At 38.8% G+C, this 22,350-nt stretch overlaps 2 protein-coding genes across 4 annotated transcripts in view; one reads left to right on the top strand and one right to left on the bottom strand.

Moving 5' to 3' along the window:
* The window catches only part of LOC118921041 (mitochondrial import inner membrane translocase subunit Tim23), a 43,432-nt gene extending 32,513 nt beyond the window's left edge, over window positions 1-10,919 (bottom strand). The window contains exons 1-2 of the mRNA XM_036902630.2: window positions 10,662-10,919; window positions 8,225-8,283 (exon numbers count right to left, since the gene is read on the bottom strand). Of these exons, the coding sequence (XP_036758525.1) occupies window positions 8,225-8,283; window positions 10,662-10,767 (165 nt within the window). The 5' untranslated portion in view covers window positions 10,768-10,919. The remainder of the gene's footprint in view (window positions 1-8,224; window positions 8,284-10,661) is intronic.
* A 90-nt stretch (window positions 10,920-11,009) lies between these two features.
* The window catches only part of PARG (poly(ADP-ribose) glycohydrolase), a 179,050-nt gene continuing 167,709 nt past the window's right edge, over window positions 11,010-22,350 (top strand). For 2 of the 3 annotated variants that reach the window (XM_057505766.1, XM_057505765.1), the window contains exons 1-4: window positions 11,014-11,459; window positions 17,144-17,210; window positions 17,812-18,795; window positions 19,709-19,896. In XM_057505766.1, the coding sequence (XP_057361749.1) occupies window positions 11,240-11,459; window positions 17,144-17,210; window positions 17,812-18,795; window positions 19,709-19,896 (1,459 nt within the window). In that variant the 5' untranslated portion in view covers window positions 11,014-11,239. Of the gene's footprint in view, window positions 11,460-17,143; window positions 17,211-17,811; window positions 18,796-19,708; window positions 19,897-22,350 lie in introns of all 3 variants that reach the window. The other variant, XM_057505767.1, reaches the window with a different exon arrangement.

Raw genomic sequence — 22,350 nt, 5'->3', positions numbered from 1 at the left:
CAGACTTCCAATGGTAAAATAAATAAGTAACCGGGATGTAATGTATTGCATAAGGAATATAGTCAAGATATTGTAACAGCTTGGTAGGGTGATAGCTGGAACCTAGAATTATGTATATAAATGTTTTATCACTGTGTTGTACACTTGAAACTAATGTAATGTAATACTGTGAGTCAACTACCCTTCAATAAAAAATTATTATCTAAAAAAAAAAAAAAAATTAAGATAAAGCACAAATGCTCCCCAGACAGTTCAGAACTATGGTGGCTTGATGCTGGGATGCTGAGTGCAGCTCCCAGGGAGGAGTTTGGTGATGCCACTCTCCCTGCTTAGGGTAGGCACTGCCTCTCTAACAGCTTGCTGCAAAAAAACACTGTATGCTGTTTTTAGCTTTTCTCATAAAAGTAAAAATTCTCTGTAGATTTCTTTTCGTTAATGAAAACAGATACTAAAGTAAGTCTTTCAAAAAGTAAAGTGAAGTAACACAAACTTTCAAAAAGTAGGGGATACTTGTACTAGATGTTCCAGCTAGAGAGCAATTAGGCAAGAAGAAATAAAAGGCACCCAAACTGGAAAGGAAGAAGTAAAATTTTCTTTCTTTGAAAATGATACAGTCTTGAATGTAGAAAATTCTACAGATTGCACAAAGAAAATCTTAAAACTACTAAATGGACTTAGCAAATTAGCAGGATATAAAAATCAACACACAAAAAATCAGTTGCATTTCTATATACTAACAATGAACACTCTGGAAAAATTGTGAAAGCCCAGAAATAAACCCTTACATATATACATATATATGTCACACACACACACACACACACACACACACACACACACGTAGTCAAATATAGAGTACCAAGACTCCTAAAACTCAATAAAGACAAAAAAAGACTCAAAAATAGACAAAGGACTTGAATAGCCACATCTCCAAATAAGATACAGAAATGGCCAAAAAACACATGAAAAGATGCTGAACATCACTAATCATTATGAAAATGCAAATCAAAACTACAATGAGAGGATTTGATTACAGATGGCGGCATGAGAGGTGAGACAGAGACCTCCTCCTAAAACCACATGTAACATGAAAATATAAGTTAATACAACTAATCTTAAAAGAGCAACAGGAAAGAAGGCTACACCAGACTACATACACCTAGAGAAAAGAGCAGACCTCACAAAACAGGGTAACATACCAAAGCTGTGACCTGGAGGGGCCCAAGCCCTTCCCCCACTGCAGCTCACCAGCGGGAGGAAGAGAAACAGAGTGGGCAGGGAGTGAAGGCCTGGGACTGCTGAACACCTAGCCCTGGAGATCTGCTCTGGGAGCATGAACCTATATTGCATGGTGCTCTGGTGATTTAGTATGGTTGGAAAGCTAAGACAGGCGGAATACCTGCAGAGAGACTCCAGCTGCTTGTGGAAAACAGGGATTCATATCTGGCTGATATGGCTGGGCAGTCTGAGAGACTTCCTAAAAGCAAGAGAGCTGCTAAAGGGGCAAGGATTGCACAGAGCTTACTGCTCAGGAGAAATGACATGTAGGCAAAATTGCCCAGGTGCACTCTGCCTAGCAGGTTGGGAGCTTAAACAATCTTCAGGTGCTCCATCCCCCTGGCTGGCTACACAGTTCCAAGGCCCCCCACCATGATATGCAGCCTGCTGTGTCTTCCTCCCGGCTAGCCTGCATCTGGTTCAGGCTTGCAAACTGGCAACCCCTGCCATGGCGTCAGGTCAGCCAAAGGGAAGCCCCCACCTGCAGCAGCTACAAACACAAAGCATAGAGGCTTACACCTGTGTGTACAGCCCACTGGTTCCGGCAGTGGAGACAGACATATAGCAGCCAGGAATCAGGAAACAGCTCTTCCCCCTCCCCCAAGCAGCAACACTACTCCCCTGTGTCCCCCGACATTGCTTCAGGGGCTGAGCAGCTCCAGAGAGTAGAGCTTCTGGAAACTAGAGGGTACAACAGACAAATTATGAAACGTCAAAGGAACCTGGTTCAAAGCAAAATTATGAATACCCCTGAGAAAGATTCAAATGAAATTGAACTCATGAATCTTCCTAAGATTTCAAAATAAAAATCATTAACATGCTTATGGAGGTGCAGAAAATATTCAAAAACTCAGGAACGAATTTACGACAGAGATCCAATTGTTGAAGAACACAATGGAGGGTATTAAAAGCAGACTGGATATGGTGGAGAAGACGATAAATGAAATAGAAATTAGGGAACAGGAATACAAAGAAGCTGATGCAGAGAGAAAAAAGGATCTCTAAGAATGAAAGAATAGTGAGAGAAATGTGTGACCAATCCAAACGGAACAATATCGCATTATAGGGGTACCAGAAGAAGAGAGAGAGAAAGATATAGACAGTGTCTTTGAGGAAGTAATTGCTTAAAACTTCCCCAATCTGGGGAAGAAGACAGTCTCTCAGGCCATGGAGGTGCACAGATGTCCCAACACAAGGGACCAAGGAGGACAATACCGAAGACATATAATAATTAAAATGGTAAAGATCAAGGATAAGGACAAACTATTAAAAGCAACAAGAGAGAGAAAAAAGATCACATACAAAGGAAAACCCATCAGGCTAACGTCAGACTTCTCAGCAGAAACCTTACAGGCCAGAAGGGAGTGAGTGGCATGATATACTTATTGCAATGAAGCAGAAGGGCCTCAAACCAAGGATACCTTATCTGGCAAGATTATCATTTAAATTTGAAGGAGGAATTAAACAATTTCCAGATAAGCAAAAGCTGAGAGAATTTAGCCCCCACAAAGCATCTCTTCAGTGTATTTTGGAGGGACTGCTATAGATGGAAGTGTTTCTAAGGTTAAATAGCTGTCACCAGAGGTAATAAAAAGGGATAGACAAAGAGTACAGAATATGATACTTAATATATAAAAAATGGAGGATAAAGAAAAGGAGGAAATAAAAAAAGATTGTGTTTGTAATAGCATACTAAGTGAGTTAAGTTAGACTCTTAGATAGTAAGGAAGTTACCCTTGAAACTTTGGTAACCATGAATCTAAAGCCTGTAATGGCAATAAGTGCATACCTATCGATAATCACCCTAAATGTAAATGGTCTGAATACACCAATCAAAAGACATGGAGTCACTGAATGGATAAAAAAATAAGACCCAACTATATGCTGTCTACAAGAGACTCACTTCAAACCCAAAGACATACACAGACTAAAAGTGAAGGGACGGAAAAAGATTTCATGCAACTAATAGGGAGAAAAAAAGCAGGTGCTGCAGTACTTCTATCAGACAAAACAGACTTCAAAACAAAGAAAGTCACAAGAGACCAAGATGGACATTATATAATGATAAAAGGGATGTACAACAAGAGGATATAACCATTATAAATATATATGCACCCAACAGAGGAGCACCTACAAATGTGAAATAAAAACTAACAGAACTAAAAGGGGAAACAGAATGAAATGCATTCATTCTAGGAGACTTCAGCACTCCACTCACTCCAAAGGACAGATCAACCAGAGAGAAAATAAATAAGGAGATGGAGGCATTGAAAAACACACTGGAACACATGGACCTAACAGACATCTACAGAACTCTACACCCAAAAGCAGCAGGATACACATTCTTTTCAAGTGCACATGGAACATTTTCCAGAACAGACCACATGCTTGGCCACAAAAAGAGCCTTGGTAAATTTAAAAAGACTGAAATTGTACCAACCAACTTCTTTGACCACAGGGTATGAAACTAGAAATAAATTACGCAAAGAAAACAAAAAAGCCTACAAACACATGGAGGCTATCAACATGCTCCTAAATAATCTACAGATCAATGACCAAATTAAAACAGAGAACAAGCAATATATAGAGACATGACCAAATTAAAACAGAGAACAAGCAATATATAGAGACATGACCAAATTAAAACAGAGAACAAGCAATATATAGAGACAAATGAAACAACAGTACAATGTCCCAACTTCTGTGGGACCCAGCGAAGACAGTTCTAAGAGAGAAGTATATAGCAATCCAGGACTATTTAAAGAAGGAAGAACAATCCCAAATGAACAGTCTAAATTCACAATTACTGAAACTGGAAAAAGAAGAACAAATGAAGCCCAAAGTCAGCAGAAGGACGTAATAAAGATCAGAGGAAAAATGAATAAAATTGAGAATAGAAATAATTAATGAAACCAAGAGCAGGTTCTTTCAGAAAATTAAAGAGATAAACCCCTAGCCAGACTTATTAAGAATAAAAGAGAATCTACACACATAAACAGAATTAGAAACAAGAAAGGAAAATTCACGACGGACTCCACAGAAATACAAAGAATGATTAGAGAATACTATGAGAATCTATATGCTAACAAACTGGATAAACCTAGAAGAAATGGACAACTTTCTAAAAAAATACAACCTTCCAAGACCGACTCAGAAAGAAACAGAAAATCTGAACAGAACTATTACCAGCAATGAAATTGAAGCAGTAATCAAAAAACTACCCAAGAACAAAACTCCCAGACCAGATGGATTCACCACTGAATTTTATCAGACATTTAGAGAAGACATAATACCCATTCTCCTTAAAGTTTTCCAAAAAATGGAAGAGCAGGAAATAGTTCCAAACTCATTCTATGAAGCCAGCATCACTCTAATACCAAAACCAAGCAAAGACCCCTCTCCAAAAAAAAAAAATTACAGACCAATATTCCTGATGAACATGGATGCAAAAATACTCAATAAAATATTAGCAAACCGAATTCAAAAATATATCAAGAGGATCAAACACCATGACCAAGTGGGATTCATCCCAGGGATGCAAGGATGGTACAACATTCGAAAATCCATCAACATCATCCACATCCACAAAAAGGACAAAAACCATATGATCATCTCCATAGATGCTGAAAAAGCATTTGACAAAATACAACATCCATTCATGATAAAAACTCTCAACAAAATGGGTATAGAGGGCAAGTACCTCAACATAATAAAGGTCATATACTTCAAACCCACAGCCAACATCATACTTAAGAGTGAGAAGCTGAAAGCTTTTCTTCTAAGATCAGGAACAAGACAAGGATGCCCACTCTACCTGTTTTTATTCAACATAGTACTGGAGGTCCTAGCCACAGCAATCACACAAAACAAAGAAATAAAAGGCATCCAGATTGTTAAGGAAGAAGTCAAACTGTCACTATTTGCAGATGACATGATATTGTACATAAAAAACCCTAAAGATTCCACTCCAAAACTACTAGAACTAATATATGAATTCAGCAAAGCTGCATGATACAAAATTAATACACAGAAATCTGTGGCATTCCTATACACTAACAATGAACTAGCAGAGAGAGAAATCAGGAAAACAATTCCATTCACAATTGCATCAAAAAGGATAAAATACCTAGGAATAAACCTAACCAAGGAAGTGAAAGACCTATACCTTGAAAACTACAAGACACTCTTAAGAGAAATTCAAGAGGACACTGACAAATGGAAACTCATCCCATGCTCTTGGCTAGGAAGAATTAATATTGTCAAAATGGCTATCCTGCCTAAAACAATATACAGATTCAATGCAATACCTATCAAAATACCAAGAGAATTCTTCAACAAACTGGAACAAATAGTTCTAAAATTTATATGGAACCACAAAAGACCTCAAATAGCCACAGCAATCCTGAGAAGGAAGAATAAAGCAGGGGGGAATCTCACTTCCTAACTTCAAGGTTTACTACAAAGCCACATTAATCAAGACAATTTAGTACTGGTACAATAACAGCCCCATAGACCAGTGTAACAGAATAGAGAGTGCAGATATTAACCCAAGCATATATGGTCAATTAATATACGATCAAGGAGTCGTGGTTATACAATGGGGGAAATGACAGCCTCTTCAACAGCTGGTGTTGGCAAAACTGGACAGCTGCATGTAAGAGAATGCAACTGGATTACTGTCTAACTCCGTACACAAAAGTAAACTCGAAATGGATCAAAGACCTGAATGTAAGTCATGAAGCCATACAACAATCAGAAGAAAATATAGGCAAAACTCTCTTGAATATAAACATGACCAATTTCTTCATGTCTCCATAGGCAAGGGAAACAAAAGCAAAAATGAACAAGTGGGACTATATCAAACTAAAAAGCTTCTGTACAGCAAGGGACACCATCAGTGTAACAAATAGGCATCCTACAGTATGGGAGAACATATTCATAAATGACATATCCGATAAGGGGTCGACATCCAAAATATACAAAGAACTCATCCACCTAAACAAACAAAAAGCAAATAACCCTATTAAAAAATGGGCAGAGGATCTGAAGAGACACTTCTCCAAATAAGAAATTCAGATGGCCAACAGGCACATGAAAAGATGCTCCACATCACTAATCATCAGAGAAATGCAAATTAAAACCACAATGAGATATCACCTCACACCAGTTAGGATGGCCACCATTGAAAAGACAAACAACAAATATTGGCAAGGATGTGGAGAAAGAGGAACCTCACTACACTGCTGGTGGGAATGTAAATTAGTTCAACGCTTGTGGAAAGCAGTATGGAGGTTCCTCAAAAAACTAAAAGTAGAAATACCATTTGACCCAGAAATTCCAGTCCTAGGAATTCACTGTAACAATGCAGGAGCTCAGTTTGAAAAAGACATATGCACCCCTATGTTTATCGCAGCACTATTTACAATAGCCAAGAAATTGAAGCAACCTAAGTGTCCATCAGTAGATGAATGGATAAAGAAGATGTGGTACATATACACAATGGAATATTATTCAGCCATAAGAAAAAAACAAATCCTACCATTTGTAACAACATGGATGGAGCTAGAGGGTATTATGCTCAGTGAAATAAGCCAGGTGGAGAAAGACAAGTATCAAATGATTTCACTCACCTGTGGAGTATAAGAACATAGAAAAAACTTAAAGAACAAAACAGCAGCAGACTCACAGAACCCAAGAATGGACTAACAGTTACCAAAGGGAAAGGGACTGGGGAGGACAGGTGGGAACGGAGGGATAAGGGGAAAAAGGGGCATTATGATTAGCACACATAATGTAAGGGGAGGCATGGGGAAGGCAGTATAGCACAGAAAAGACAAGTAGTGATTTTATAGCATCTTACTATGCTGATGGACAGTGAGTGTAATGGGGTATGTGGTGGGGACTTGATAATGGGGGGAATCTAGTAAACAGCATGTTGTTCATGTAAGTGTATATTAATGATACCAAAAAAAAAAAAAGACTACGATGAGTTACTACCTCACATCTAGTAGAATAGGTATGATCAATAAAGTACAGAAAATAACAAGTGTTGGCAGGATGTGGAGTCACTTGGACCCTGTGTACTGTTGGTGGGAATGTAAAATGGTACAGATGACGTGAAACGTAAAATGGTACAGATGATGTGGAACACAGCATGGCAGTCCCTAAGAAAATTAACAGTAGAATTACCATATGACTGAACAATTCTACTTCTGGATATATAACCAAGAGAACTGGAAAAAGAGTTTGGAAGAGGTATTTGTATACCAATGTTCACAGCAGCATTATTCACAACAGCTAAAACATCAAAGGAATTCAAGCATCCACGAACAGATGAATAGATAAGCAAAATGGAGTAACATCCAGTCTTAAAAAAGGAAATTCTGACACATGCTACAATATACATGAACCTTGGGGACATTATCCTAAATGAAATAAGCCGGTCACAAAAAGACAATTACTGTATGATCCTACTTATTTCAGGTACTTAGAGTACCAAATTTAGAGACAGGAAGCAGAAGGGCAGTTGCCACAGGCTCAGAGGAGGGAAGAATGAAGAGTTATTGTTTGAGTTTCATATTTACAAGATGCAAAGAAATATGGATATGGTAGGTTGTGATGGCTGTACAACATTATGACTGTATTCAATCACATTGAACAGCACACCTAAATGGTTAAGATGGTAAATTTTATTAGTGTTTTATCATAATTTAAAAAACAGAAAAACAAACAATCCTTAAAACCCTTTAAAGGGAATTAACTAGTGTCAGGGAGAGATGGAAGCCAAATCCCCAGGGTTTGTGAGGAAAAAAAGAGTGAATGGAGACCAGAGACTTCATGCCTCCGTAAGTACATGCCAAGACCAAGACAGCATAATTATCTGACAGTTTCTTAAAAACTGGTTAAGTTAAAGAAAAAATCATAAAAGAACTAGTCTTAATCTTACCTGTACAAGATATCGTGGATCCACATTTAAATAAGGAGACAGAGGGTTCATACCAGTCACTGGAGAGAAAACAAAGATTCATATTGCAATATAGCAACAAAATTTTAAAAAGCTGTTTTCGTTTAATCTTAATTCTTCTCTCGGTTGTTTTGTATATGCAATTTTGATGTACAGGCTCACTGAATGAGACATTTTCTTCCACTTTTCTATGCTTATCCTCCCTGTCTGGCAGTTTTGGGGCTGCCTCTTCCTGAGGTCCTCAATCCCAAACCAGGTCTTATACTGGGGGCTCAGGCTCTCATACCAAGAAGATACTGGCCATAAGAAGGATCAAATAATCAAAGTAGGAAGAAGCATAGCTCAGATCAATTCACAAGGTTAATTGCATTCTTCTTTGCTAGAAGAATGCTTGCCAGCTATATAAACTGCAAAGTAAGACTGACAAGAGGCCAACCAATTGCATGGGAAAAACAGTGAGTATGTATTGGGTATAAATGTTTCAAGACAGTTCCTTCTGATCTTACTATTGACAGTCATAGGCAGAGATGATTTAGTGTGGCAGGGTAGAAAATTCTTGGGTCATCACCTAAGGATGGGGGTCAGGGCAAAAGAAAATGGAAATTCTCAAGAGGGCCAGACTTGAATCCCACTAACTTTGAAGACAGAAATATCAAGGAAAATCAACTTTCTCACATTTTAATCTGTGAATCCTTCTGTACCTCAGTTGATTGTTCACAGACCTGTGCATTACCCATGACTGTGGTCTTTTCATCAATTGAAAGTCTTATTAGTTCTATATTCAATATGTATGTTCAATTTGTGTTACTTATCACCATCTTTACTGCTACTATCCTAGTCCAAACATTAAATCTCACCTAGACTATAGTAACAACCTCCTACCTAACTGGACTCTCTCTGTGCTCTAGTCTCCTCAATTCATTTTCTACATAGCAACTAAAGTGGTTTTCCAAGAAAAGGAAATCAGCCTTAATGCTTCCATTTACACTTGTAATTAAATCCCAACTACTAACCATGGCTTACAAAACACTACATTAGCTGCCATTCCTTGCCCCTCTGATCTCATTATCTCCTACCACTCCAACTCCTTGCAGCTTCCAACTTTGTAAACACACTGGCCTGACAGCTGTTCCTCAAACATGCCAAGTTTGTTTTTTCTCAGGGCATGTGTACTAGCCATTTCCTCTGGCACACCTGCCTCCCCATCAGGCATCTGTACTGTAGTCAGCTCACAGCTCAATGTCCACACCTCTGAGTTGCTTTTCTCAAATGTCTTCCTATTCCCAACACCATCTCATGACTTTGTTTAACTGCCTTTACCCACACATATCACTAACTGAAATGTTTTGTTACTTGACTCTCTTCATTAGATGTAAACTCCATGAAAGTAGCAATCACCTTTTAAAATTTAACTGCTGTAATCCTGCACCTAAAAATGCTGTTGTAGGTGCTCCATGAATGGTGTTCACCCCTGGATCTCTCAATTTACCTTCAAATCTTAATCAAATTAATGTAACAGTGCTGTACCCTTTAAGCAAGTACTCTTTGTGGTCCAAAACTCAGAGCTCTTAAGACTTATTATATATAATAAACTACGTTCCAGATTCAGTTTTGACACAGGTGACACTAATAACTTGAAACGGCATTTTAGTTCCTGAGCATAAAGAACCTGGAGAAATAGTACAATATTCTGAAAAAAAAAAACAAACAAAACAGCTTTCTAACGTGGTTATTCTCCACCAACTTCCTACTATCTTTAGGTCCAAGTTCTATTTATCCAATTCATTTCCACAGTTACAAAGTCCCAAATATCTGAAATACATATTCACAGGATTAGAAGAAGGACCAGGCAGGATATTCATGCTTCTGCATCCTCCATCGTGCATTATTTCGTCTTCTAAAATTTTTATCTGGCTTCTTTCTTCAAGTCTACAAATGACCTTTAAAGTGCAGCTCACTTTCCAGCTCCTCCAGTAGTCCTGACTAGTATTTCTCTCCGCCTGTATGCATGCACTGTTAAGGGACCTGCCCTGAAGGCTATTTTGTGTTTTAGAATGTGTGACTTTGTGATAAAAATTTACCTACGGGCTATTTGGAATGCATTTACTTGCAGTGCTGGGCTCTTTTCTTAACCTAGGGTCAAGAACACAGCCAAGACACAAAGAATTTGTGGGAGGAAAAAAATAAGACCCAAGGCTTGGATATAATCTACTGAGCCCAGGTCAACCACTGAGAGCTTCTCGGGGGGCCACAGTTCCAAAACCTCGTTCAATACTGAAGGAGCGGCAGCGCAGACACACTAACCCCACTACTGGCACTGAAGGTTGTCCACGCCAGCGAAAACAGCACAGGTCACGCTGCACGTCAGGCGTAGCCACAGAACCAGTCGAGGTGTTCGCAAGCTAGGCCCGATACTCACGCGGAACGCCGGCCAAATCCGCATGCGAGTAACCCGCTCCTCCCGCTCCGAAAAAGCCGGCTAACCCCCCTGTGGTTTTGTTGCCGCTTCCCCCGCCGCTCTCCATGGTTTCGCAGCAAACTCCCGTCTACTTATCTCCGCCGCCTCAGAGACTGCCTGCTTGGCGGGCGGTTGCTCCTCGGTAACAGCGGGAACACCCGCGTGGGGACACCTCTCTTGCACGGTGACCTCCGGGCCGTCGCCGGGGCCGTCTAAGCCTTACACTTCCGCTTTGCGACAGTGTACTCCCCGGAAGCCGAAGACGCCTAACGGCAGCTTTCCGGGGGTGGGAAAGTGAAGGAAGTTAGCGTCAAAGCGGCGCATCCTGAGGCAGGTGGGGTTCTTGTAGAGAGAAGGCAGAAGGCTGGATAGGACCTAGCTTTGGAAGCCGGCGGAGCGGCAGCTGCAGAAGCAGGCAGCGGCAGAGAGGGATGGTGCCGGGAGGCGCCGAGGAGGAGGCGCAGTCCGTTCCTCTCAGGGTCAGTGATTGAGGCTCTCTGCCCGGGCCGGCCCGGGGACTGTACGCTGCGGGTCCCAGCATGAGTGCGGGCCCCGGTTGTGGGCCCTGCACCAAGCGACCCCGCTGGGGCGCCGCTGCAACTTCTCCTCCGGCCGCCTCGGACTCCCGGAGCTTCCCCGGCAGGCAGAGGCGCGTCCTCGATTCCAAGGACGCTTCCGTGCAATTCAGGGTCCCGCCGTCCTCGTCAGGCTGCGTCTCGGGGCGGGCGGGACCGCACAGAGGCAGCGCCACCTCTCTTGGTACGTGGGGAAATAAAGATCTTCTTTCGGCTTGGCCCACACACATTCTTAGTATCTGTCCGAACGTGCACGGACTCCAGTCACCCCTTTCCGATCTTGTGTGCACCGCACGAGGTCCTTTTGCTAAGCCACCAACGCCACTAGTGGGGGAATGGAGCCGCATTTTTCCCGTTGCGATTGATGGTGTGAGAAACCCTGATGAGCAGTCCCTAAAAGGGCGAAAATGGCAGGAGACCACCTGTTTGCTTTCCTCGGGTTTGACTGAGAAATTGCCGTAGTCGTTAAGGAGATCTAATTGTATATGTGAAGCCTTCGTATCTAGATGGAAAGGAAGCTAAAAGTAAGACACAACTTCCCTCAATTCAGATACTAGGTCCCCCAGTGCAGAGCTCTTAGTCTTAGCTGGCGTTGTACTTTGTGGTGTACAGTGTTGAACAAGAATAACTTGGCCTCTGTCTTCAGACCCTAAAATCTTAACAGGTGAACTCATTAGAAAAGTAAACATAATAAAGGGTAAAGGATGTTCCAATAAGTGAGGAACAGATTGATGTGTTAGGAGTCAGGAGTACTTAATCATGTCTCTGGGATTAAAGATAATCTCCCAGAAGATGAGATGTTTATTTTGAGGACTGAAGAATGATGAGTTAGCTAAATGAAGAGGAAGTAAGGAAAAATTCCTGGAGTACAGCTGATGCATACTGTTAACAGGGGAGAGTAGTGAGAGAGGAAGCTGCAGAGAGGTTGGCAAAGATCAGATCGTATTGGGATATGGAGGCAATGAGAAGACTTTAGAACTTTATTTCTATGGGCAATGGAAAACTATTAAAAGGTTTTCAGTGTATATATAGCTTTTAAAGGGTTATTGTGGCTGGTGTGTAGAAAATGAAGAATGGATTGAAAGGGATCAGAAGTTCAGGTCCCAGGTAGTTGTTTGTCTATGTAAGAGATAGTGATGGTTTACAGTTGGTTGTGGACAGTAGGGAAGGCGATAAATGGATGGATTCAGCAGAGAATGGGATTTGTGGGTTTGTACCTCACAAGAAGTGTGTCTGTGCTGGAAATACAGATTTGAGAGTTCTCGGCATAAACATGACAATTGATGCTGTGGGAGTAGATTAGATCATATAAAGCATGTAGGAAATAAAATAAAGGCAACTTAGGACAGAAGCTTGGGAACACCATCATTTAAGAGTAGACTGAAGAGAAGCAGCCAGAGAAGTAGAAAGCAAGCCTGGCTTTTGTGTTATGCAGCGAAGAGAGAATTTCAGAAAGGATACATTAGTGAACAGTATGAGGCTGGGCAGAGGTCAGGAAGTCCTCTGGTGAGATGTACTCTTACTTCTCTCAGAGGCAGTGGGGAACAAACCTAAACTAAGTATTGAAGGATGAACAGGATTCGCTGATTAAATGAAGGAGAGGAAGAATTATGTAGACAGTGGGAATAGCATGTGTAAAAGGTGGTAGGACTGGAGCACAGAATGACAGGAGTTTCAGATGAGGCTGGGAAGGGGGCCAAGAGCTTATCATGGACAAAGTCGAGTGCTATTTCAAGGAGTTTGGATTTTATTCTGAGGCTAATGAGGAGCCACTAAAACTTTTAAGAGGGGGATACCATTTGGTTACTATTTTAGGAAATATGGCTTAGGCAGTGGCCTTTGGTTGGACTTCTGACTGTACTCACAGTATAAATTTCACCTGGTACACAGAATAAGAAATATATGTAATCTGGTAAATATGCCATATTTATAGCAAATGTTTCATGATACTTACCCTTACTAGTATGATGCATTCTTGTGTTGTCTGTATTATTTCATTAAAAAATGTTAGTCGTCTGTAGGTTGTAGACACTTGGTTAGACAACGTCAAGACTGTGAACAAGGAGACCAGTTGTAGGAAACAAATGCAGTTGTCCAGTAAGTGATGTACCTGTTCTTTTGCTGTTGGTGCTATTTTGAAGATGAAGAAAAAGGGGGTGATTTAAGATTTAGGATGCAGATTTTCTTGGCAAAGGAGAGTAGAGGGAAGAGGGCATTGTTGAGGACTTCCAAGTACTGTATTTGACTTGTGTGACAAGTTAGTTTGTGATCCTATTAACTTGCATATGAAGGAGGAGTTAGTTGCTGGTGGTGAGGGCCAGTCAGTCCTCACTAGTTGTGATTTTCTGCAGCAGAGGAATCAAATTAATGCTTGGGTTGTACTTTACATTTGTAAATGTTTTCTGTATACCTAGTGCAGGATACTAATTGATAAAATGTTCAGTCTAAATTTCTATCAACGCCTATTGTTTCGTTCTTTGGAATTCTTTTAGGAACTGGAAATTAAAAATTTTCATATGTAGTTATCCTAGGGGAAGTAGGTGAAATAGGAAAATGGATATTTCTGTTGGTTGAAATCTGCAAGTCTGCATATAGGGAGAATTCAGCATGCTATTCACATTCTGATGGGGAATGGTTTATCCATTTGTGTTGCTATAAAAGCTCCCCTTTTCGGCCTCAAGTTTCTCTTTGCACTCCAGGGATGGAACAAGTGTAGGTCACTGGTGGATGGATGGAGGACTGAAGCTGGCTCGTCGCCTATCCCTGCTATGATACCCTCAGCCTCAGTGCTATCAAACGCACCTTCAGCCCTCTCTAATCTCAAAAGTCTCCAACTGTCCATTACTCTTTGGTCTAACCACACCCTTCCTCTTCATACTTTATCTTGCTGCTGCTGGAGGAAAGAGACTTTCTGTAGAAATGAGGTGCTCCCTTGAAGTGCAGGTGGATTTTACTGCATTTTGTGCTTTTTGCCTGTATCTACAATCCTAACTGACTGATTTGCTCATTAAAATACTCTGTTTAATGATGTGATTGATGAGGTAATGTGTAAATGGTGTGAAGTCGGAATAAAGTTGGAGAACTACTGATTTCAGTGCAAAAAGGGTGGAAGTGTTGGGAGAGAATATTTGCTGAGTTTTTGCTTTGTGAGATGGACAATTAATATTTTCTCTCCTGTCCACATAAGCCTTGGAAGTGAGTATTGTTAACCCCTTTCTGTAGGTGAGGCTAAAAGGAGTGAAGTCCTAGTAAGTGAGCACTTAGATCTCAGTTTAGTATCTTCTTGGACTCCAGATCTTGTATCTTTCATCACCTCCTGTTGTCTCCCTTCATGTTTGTTGTGATTATTTCTAGTTAAAAAGAAATTCCAGTTAATTTCTTGTTAAAAGTACCTCTCAGGAAGCCTGGGAAGCATCATTTTTTATTTACTTCAGAAGTAAGAGGGGTAAAACACTGAAACAGTCCTGTGATGCTTTGGAAAAGAAACCTTTGGAAGCCAGAAGTAGTGGAGTATTGAGGAGGAGTATTGGAAAAAGAACTGGGCAGTCCTTTCTCTGGGGCCCTCAGAAGGACTGAGGAATGTTTTATTAGCAGGAATCAGTTCTTCATCTCTTGCTTTTCTTACTTCATCCTATTCTCAGGCTTCAGGAATTATAATAGGAAGTATGAAGCTTGAGAGGGAACACCTTCATGGTGTCAGAAGTGCAGGAAAGAGCCCTTCATCTGCACTGGAACACTCTTCATAGTTTTTTATGAATCTAGGATCTGCAGACCTGTCTTCATGTGTATTACAGGAACCTAGCCATTGCATACTGTTTAATGCTTACATTTAGGAAAATAGATGTTTTAAGCTCTACACTGACTCAAAATGAATTTTTGGCTCATTGATGGTTTGCAGTTTGAGGATTTTCTATATTTGTGTTTGAAATAATTAAGTTAAATGGAGGAAATGAAACTATAGAAAAAGTCTCAGAGTCAAGTGGTTCATCCTATTACTCCCTTTTGACTGAAGCTAATTTTCTCTCTGAAGCCAGATTTGCTATAGAACTTCTTAATAAAATCACTAAAGTAGTGGTGTTTAACAAGAAATACCAAACAGATATAATTACTCTTTTGTGATAGAGACTGTTTTTAAAATGCCAGTCAGAAGATTTTTACTTGTTGTTGGAATGTTAGTATTTTGTGGAAAGTATAAATTACATGGCACTCAAATACAGAAATGAATCAACTATTGAATTTTGTATGTTTGGGACATCATCTGTTTTGCTCATGTTATGGTGTTTGAGGAGGCATAGGCAAATAAAATGAGTCTATGACTTAAGTGCCTAGATTTTTACATTGCAATTTGAGAAAATTTAAGGTTTTACTTTTTCTTGTACTAGAATATTATATACATTTAATTCATGTGCATTACATTAAATTTTGAAAGCATGCTTATTTCTAGTGCTTATGTAATTTGTGGCTTACATTTATTTATGTTGCATCTTTCTCTACTGAGTCATTTCTACTTTTGCTATTGTCTGCTGGTCATTTCTATCTAGTTATCTCTGGCATCTCAAATTTAATATGGTCAGAATTGGCCTAATCATATTTTTTCCCTAAACCCAGTTCTCTCATATTCCACATTTTTACTTACCGCTGTCACTGTCTTTCAAGTCTTGCAAATTTAAAGCTTAGTGTCACCTTTAACTTAAATCATTGTTAGGTCTGTAGTGACTCACTTCTCAACTTTTATTCTCTGTCCTCACAAGGACTAGTTTTGGTCCTTAACAATAGTTCTTCAACCCAGTTGGTCATCAAAATCACTTTTTGAAAAAAATACAGAGTCCAGGGCCCCTTATCCTCCACCATCACACGTACAGATTCTGAGTCAGTAGGTCTGGCTGTGGCCCTGGGATCCATTTATTACCAGCCTTCTAATGATTCAGATGGTTTGGGAACCACTGACCTAGACCAGTAGCTTCCTCACTGGTTTGTACCAATAGGCTTTTCCTTCCTGCCCCTCCAGATTTACCCACCAGGCTATATCAAGCATGACTGGGAATCTTCTCGATTTGAATTCCAGAATTACAGCTCTGAGTGTGACATTTGACACTTTTCTGTACCTCTTTTTGTGGGTCATTCAAGAAACTCTGTGGTATAGTCCTAACTGACTTTTCATCCATACTTTCTGTTGCTTACTTTCTTAAGTTCTTTGTATTTCCCTATTGGTATCTTTGCTTATGATTTTCCCTTTGTGTTCTACATGTTTATTCTTCAAGGCACAATTCTAGCACTACTTGCTCCACTAGTCCAATATCCTGAAGTAGTCTTTTCCTTGGATACACCTTAATTCCTTATCAGAATCTCTTCTAATACTTAAGATAATTAAGCACTGACATTTACTGAGCATATACCAGATAGTGCCCTTAACAGTTTGCATGGGTTAGTATTTTATTGAATTTAAACCTCACAATAACCCCAGGAGAGGTACTGTTAATATGCATGTTTACAGAAAGGAATCTGAGACACACAGAAATGACTCCCCACAAAGTCACATAAAAATCCAGAGAGCGAGGATTTGAATCCAGATGGTTTGATTGCAGAGTCTGTACTCTCATCCAGTAGGCCATTAACAGCTCTTTTAGGGGCTGATAACTTTCTACTCTTTGTTAAAGGAATTTGCATTAGTGTTCCTGTCTTACTACCCACTGCATGAGTATAGAAGGAGTGATTAGTCTATGTTTAACCCACAGAACCTACCACAAGGCCTTACATGTATAAATACAGCTATAGGTATTTTCTCTTTAAAGTCATGTATGACTATATTTATATGCATTTTACGTTAGTGTCTACAATATGTTTTGGTGTTTTTTTTTTCTTTTACAGTTTTCAAACAAAAGACCATTACCAGTTGGATGGACACTAAAGAAATTAAGACAGCCAAATCAGAAAGGTATGGAAACATGACTGTATAGAGAAATGAGTAGTATGATATATGGATGTTTTCTCTTACTTCATGCTATGTTCTGTCTTTGCTTTCCCAATTTTCTTCATCTACCTTTATTTATTCTTTGAGTTTATTTTTAGAGTCTCCCATGTACTAGGAACTACCCTACATACTTGAGATACAGAGGTGAAAAGAATAGTCTCTGTGCAGGGTAGTAGTGGTAACAGACACAAAAACATGTGATTTTTTACATAGTGTGATAAAGAAAACAGTAAAGGTATAAACAAAATACGGTGGTGGTTAGTATATAGAACAAACAATCAGTTTTACCTTTACAGGAAAGAATACACAAGAAGTGAGTAAAGTTTAACACTTAAAGGAAGGGCAGATGTTTGCCTGGCACCCAGTTGGGGAAAGGGCATTATAGGCATATGTGCAACAACATAGAGTCAGGAAAGAGCATGCTGTATACTCAGATCACAAGTACTTTAATTATTGCTGTGACATTGTGGAAGTATGGTTGCATAAATGATTTTTTTGTATTATAAGTTCTTTATATTGAATTGTAAGTTCTTTTGTGTCATTGGTTCTCTCTATTCTCTTACAGTTTCCATAGTAAAGAAAATAACAATACAAGAGTAGAATCCATGATGAGTTCTGTACAAAAAGATAATTTTTATCAACATAACATGGAAAAATTGGAAAATGTTTCCCAGCTAAGTCTTGATAAGACTCCAGTTGAAAAAAACCCACAATATTTGAATCAGCATCAGACTGCAGCTGTGTGCAAGTGGCAAAATGAAGGGAAACATACAGAGCGACTTTTGGAACGTGAACTTCCTACAGTAACTCTGGTACCAGAACAGTTCAGTAATGCTAACATTGATCAGTCACCCCAAAATGATGGTCACAGTGACACAGATAATGAGGAAAGTAGGGATAATCAGCAATTTTTGACATCTGTAAAGCTTGCAAATGCAAAACAGACCACAGAAGATGAACAGGCCAGAAAAGCCAGAAGCCAGCAGAAGGGCAGTCAGTCTTGCCTTCCTGTGGAAGACTGTGTCAGTTGTCAGCAGGAAGAGATAGACGTTGTGCCAGAGAGTCCTTTGTCAGACATAAGCTCTGAGGATGTTGGTGCTGGACTGAAAAATGCCAACAAATTGAGTAGACAAGAAAGTAGCCTAGGAAATAATTCTCCATTTGAGAAGGAAAGTGAACCTGAGTCACCAATGGATGTTGATAATTCCAAAAATAGTTGTCAGGACTCGGAAGCAGATGAAGAGACAAGTCCAGGCTTTGATGAACAAGAAGGTAGTTCCTCCCAAACAGCAAGTAAACCATCAAAGTTCCAAGTAAGAGAAGTTGACAGTGAATTGAGGAAAATGTCCTCTGCTAAGGGAGGTGAAATTCAGTTACATTTTCAATTTGAAGGAGGAGAGAATGAAGCTGGAATGAATGATTTAAATACCAAACCACCTGGAAGTACTTTTGGCCTGAATTTAGAAGGCAGAAATTCCAAGCATCATGGGAAAAAGGATTCTAAGATCACAGATCATTTCATGAGAATGCCCAAAGCAGAGGACAAAAGGTAGTTTTTTCCACCATGGGTGTCTCTAATAGAGAAACACGCTTTATAATTTTGTAAGGGGGTTTAACAAAGCTATGGTTCACACTGAAGCAAAGAGATAGTTGTGTTTCTTGTTAACTATAGTATTAATTTAATTATTAGTAAATTATTTATGCTAAATTTAAACTTAGACTCAAGATTTTAAATTCTAAAAAGGCCAGAAACAGAAAATAAGTAAACAAATGTTGGTAGTCAGATTTTTAGTTTCATAATCTTCCTTCTGAAATTTATGAGAATTATCAGAACATTAAAATATTAGATGTAGTATAGCTACTATTTATTTAGCCATTTTACTAGGCCATAATATGCTGCATTTCTTTAATGCTTTGATGGGCAGGCAGGTGGTATTGTACTCACATCACAAATGAGAAAACTGAGATTTGAGTTAGAGAGTTTACTGAAATTATGTAATTTGTGGTGGTAATGCTGGGATTTAAAACCCAGTCTATCTGATAACAAAGTTTACATTTTTGCAGTTATCTGATACAGAATCTTAAAGCCCACTTTCCATAGTTTCTGTGCTATTTTCTAGGAAGCATGTCGTAGTAAGTTCATCCAGTTGAAAATTACTGCTGGAGACCTGAGAAGCACTGTGAACCATGACTGATTTGGCACTGGCCATACTCTTACATGGTTCCTTTTTTCAGAAGATGATTTACGTGTGTTTGGAAATTCCTTCCACAGACTATTGAAAATAAGTTCTTGGGTTTTACTATAAGCTTTGTATGTTCTCTTTTGATTGTAAATACCAAAGAGAAAGAACAAGCCTGGCACATTTTAAACAATAATGTTCTGGGTCAGTTTTGTACTTCTGAATGCAAGGGAATTTAAATAGCAAGTGATTTGTGACTGAATACATTTGTTTTGACCTTAGAAAAGAACCAGCTGAAATCAAGCATCAGAGAGCAGAAAGGAAGATCCCTAAATACATTCCACCTCACCTTTCTCCAGATAAGAAATGCCTTGGGACTCCCATTGAGGAAATGAGAAGAATGCCTAGGTGTGGGATCCGGCTTCCTCTCTTGAGACCATCTGCCAATCACACAGTAACTGTTCGGGTAGGTATTACCTCTTACCAGTAAAGAGAGAAGACTCTTTAAGTCTTGATTTATTATAATACTTAGTAATCTGGAAAACAGACCAAGATATAGAATGTGCTTCTCTTTTCTGCTCATGAAGAAGTCTGTAGAATACAGAAATATGATGGTAGCTTACTTAATATAGCACTTAACAAATCCATAAAATGAATCATTGTCAGTTGAAGAGGAAATTGAATTGTGTAGTAGTTTTAAGAACACTGATTGGATTCATTTTTTAAAAAAATATTCAATTGAAAATATTATTGAGCAACCACTGTGTGTTAGCTACTGGGCTAGTCTCTAAAATTCAAAGGTGTGTGTAGTTGAGTATCCTCAAATCATTCTCCTGTTTTGCCTTCTTCTGAGCTTTAGATTTTTCTAGACATGACTATCACTGTTCAACAGGTATCTCAAACCCAACATGTCTAGAAGCAATCTCATTTCTTTTTTATTGTGGTTAAATACACATAGTATAACATTTACCATTTTAACCTTTTTAAATGTATATTTCAGTGATAATAAGTACATTCACAGTGTTGTGCAGCCATTACCACTAGCTATTTCCCCCAAAATTTCATCATCATACATAGAAACTCTGTACTTGATTAAACAAAAACTTCCCATTCTTTGCTAGCCCCTGGTAATTTCTTCTATATTCTCTATGTGTTCTTTTTTTTTTTTTTAATTGCTTTACTGATGTATATAAAGTTTACCCATTTTAAGTTCTCAGTGTAATGATATTTAGTTAATTTAATGAGTTAGGCAAGCATCACCATAATCCACTTTTAGAAGATTTCTATCACTCATTGGGTAGTTCTAAATAGTCATTGTATTTCTTAGTTCTTATATTAGAGTTGACAGAAACTACTTTTAAAAATGAGTTTTATTAGCAGCCTAGTCCAGGTGTGATTAAATATTTTGAAGTACAGAATTATTCAGTGTGATTAGAGGTGGAAGTGATCTTCAACAGGGCTGTAGGGTTTCAGCTGAGCTCTAAAGATGACCAGAAGTTTCTGAGGTATAGTTAGTAAGGAAAAGAATTTTAGACAGATACATTGTATTTGTAAGAAAAGGCTGTGTAGTTGAAATTTATTTGTTTTAGAAATGGAAAGTAATTGGGTTGCTAGAGCTTAGAATGTGGTTGGGGAATGATGGAAAAGAAGACTTGAAAAGTAGATTGGATATATATCATAGAAGTCTTCAGGTGCCAGGAGCTGGACTTGAGTCTGTAGGTATTGGAAATCATCAAGATGTCTGCGTAGACATTAGTTGTGCTGTAGCAAGTTTAATCAGATAGCTGTATCTGAGGAAAATTGAAGTGAGGATCCATTGTAAACAGGGAATGGTTAAGAGCTCAGATAAGAGATGAAGAGTAGGGAGATGGTAATTATCAAATTGTGCTGCCTGGAAGTGCATCAGGGGTTCTTTGGAAATTTGACAGAAGTTTCTCTGCTAAATTATATTTTTATCTATGAAAAACTTATAATTAACAAACACTCAAACTTGAAAATGTTTAATATCATATTTTAACCAGCAGATTTTACCGAAAGAACTCATTTTTGTGCAGACCATAGAATTAGGGTTCTCTTGCCACTGTTGTTTAACTAAGACTTTCCTTAAACTCAAGATTTACACAAAAAACTGTTATCAAAATAACAGTTTAAATAAATTATCATGTGCAATTATTTATGTGTGTGAGCAGGATTTTCTTTATACTATGTAAGAGATATAAATTAAATAGTATGTTGATGTAAGCTTTAACTGTCATCCCTAACTCCCAATTTCAAATTTTGTATTTCTTAAAATGGTCTCATTGTCATTTATTGGTGTTAAAATAAGTAAAAGCTATTGTAAAATTAATGTTTATAGAAATGTTTTTTGATTTAAATGTAATGATTTCATGTCAGATTTCATAGGGAGAAAAAGTTCTATTTTAAAAAGTTCAAAAATCATAGAGCAATGGTAATTATTATGGAAAGAACAGAAAAAATAGATATTTGCATTTTTCTTCCTCTTTTTTAAATTTTGCTATCATTAATGTACAATAACATGAACAACATTATGATTACTAGACTCCCCCTATTATCAAGTCCCCAGCACATACCCCATTACAGTCACTGTCCATTAGCGTAGTAAGATGCTATAGAACCACTACTTGTCTTCTCTGTGTTATATTGCCTTCCCCGTGTCCACCCCCCTACATTATATGGGATAATCGTAATGCCCCTTTTCCCCTTTTCCCTCCTTTCCCACCCATCCTCCCCAGTCCCTTTCCCTTTGGTAACTGTTAGTCCATTCTTGGGTTCTGTGAGTCTGCTGCTGTTTTGTTCCTTCACTTTTTTCTTTGTTCTTACATTCCATAGATGAATGAAATCATTTGATATTTGTCTTTCTCTGCCTGGCTTATTTCACTGAGCATAATAACCTCTAGCTCCAT

The sequence above is a fragment of the Manis pentadactyla genome, chromosome 8 (assembly GCF_030020395.1).
Source record: "Manis pentadactyla isolate mManPen7 chromosome 8, mManPen7.hap1, whole genome shotgun sequence".
Taxonomy (NCBI): domain Eukaryota; kingdom Metazoa; phylum Chordata; class Mammalia; order Pholidota; family Manidae; genus Manis; species Manis pentadactyla.
Note: the sequence above shows the minus strand (reverse complement) of the source record. Positions and strands in the feature narration are given on the sequence as shown.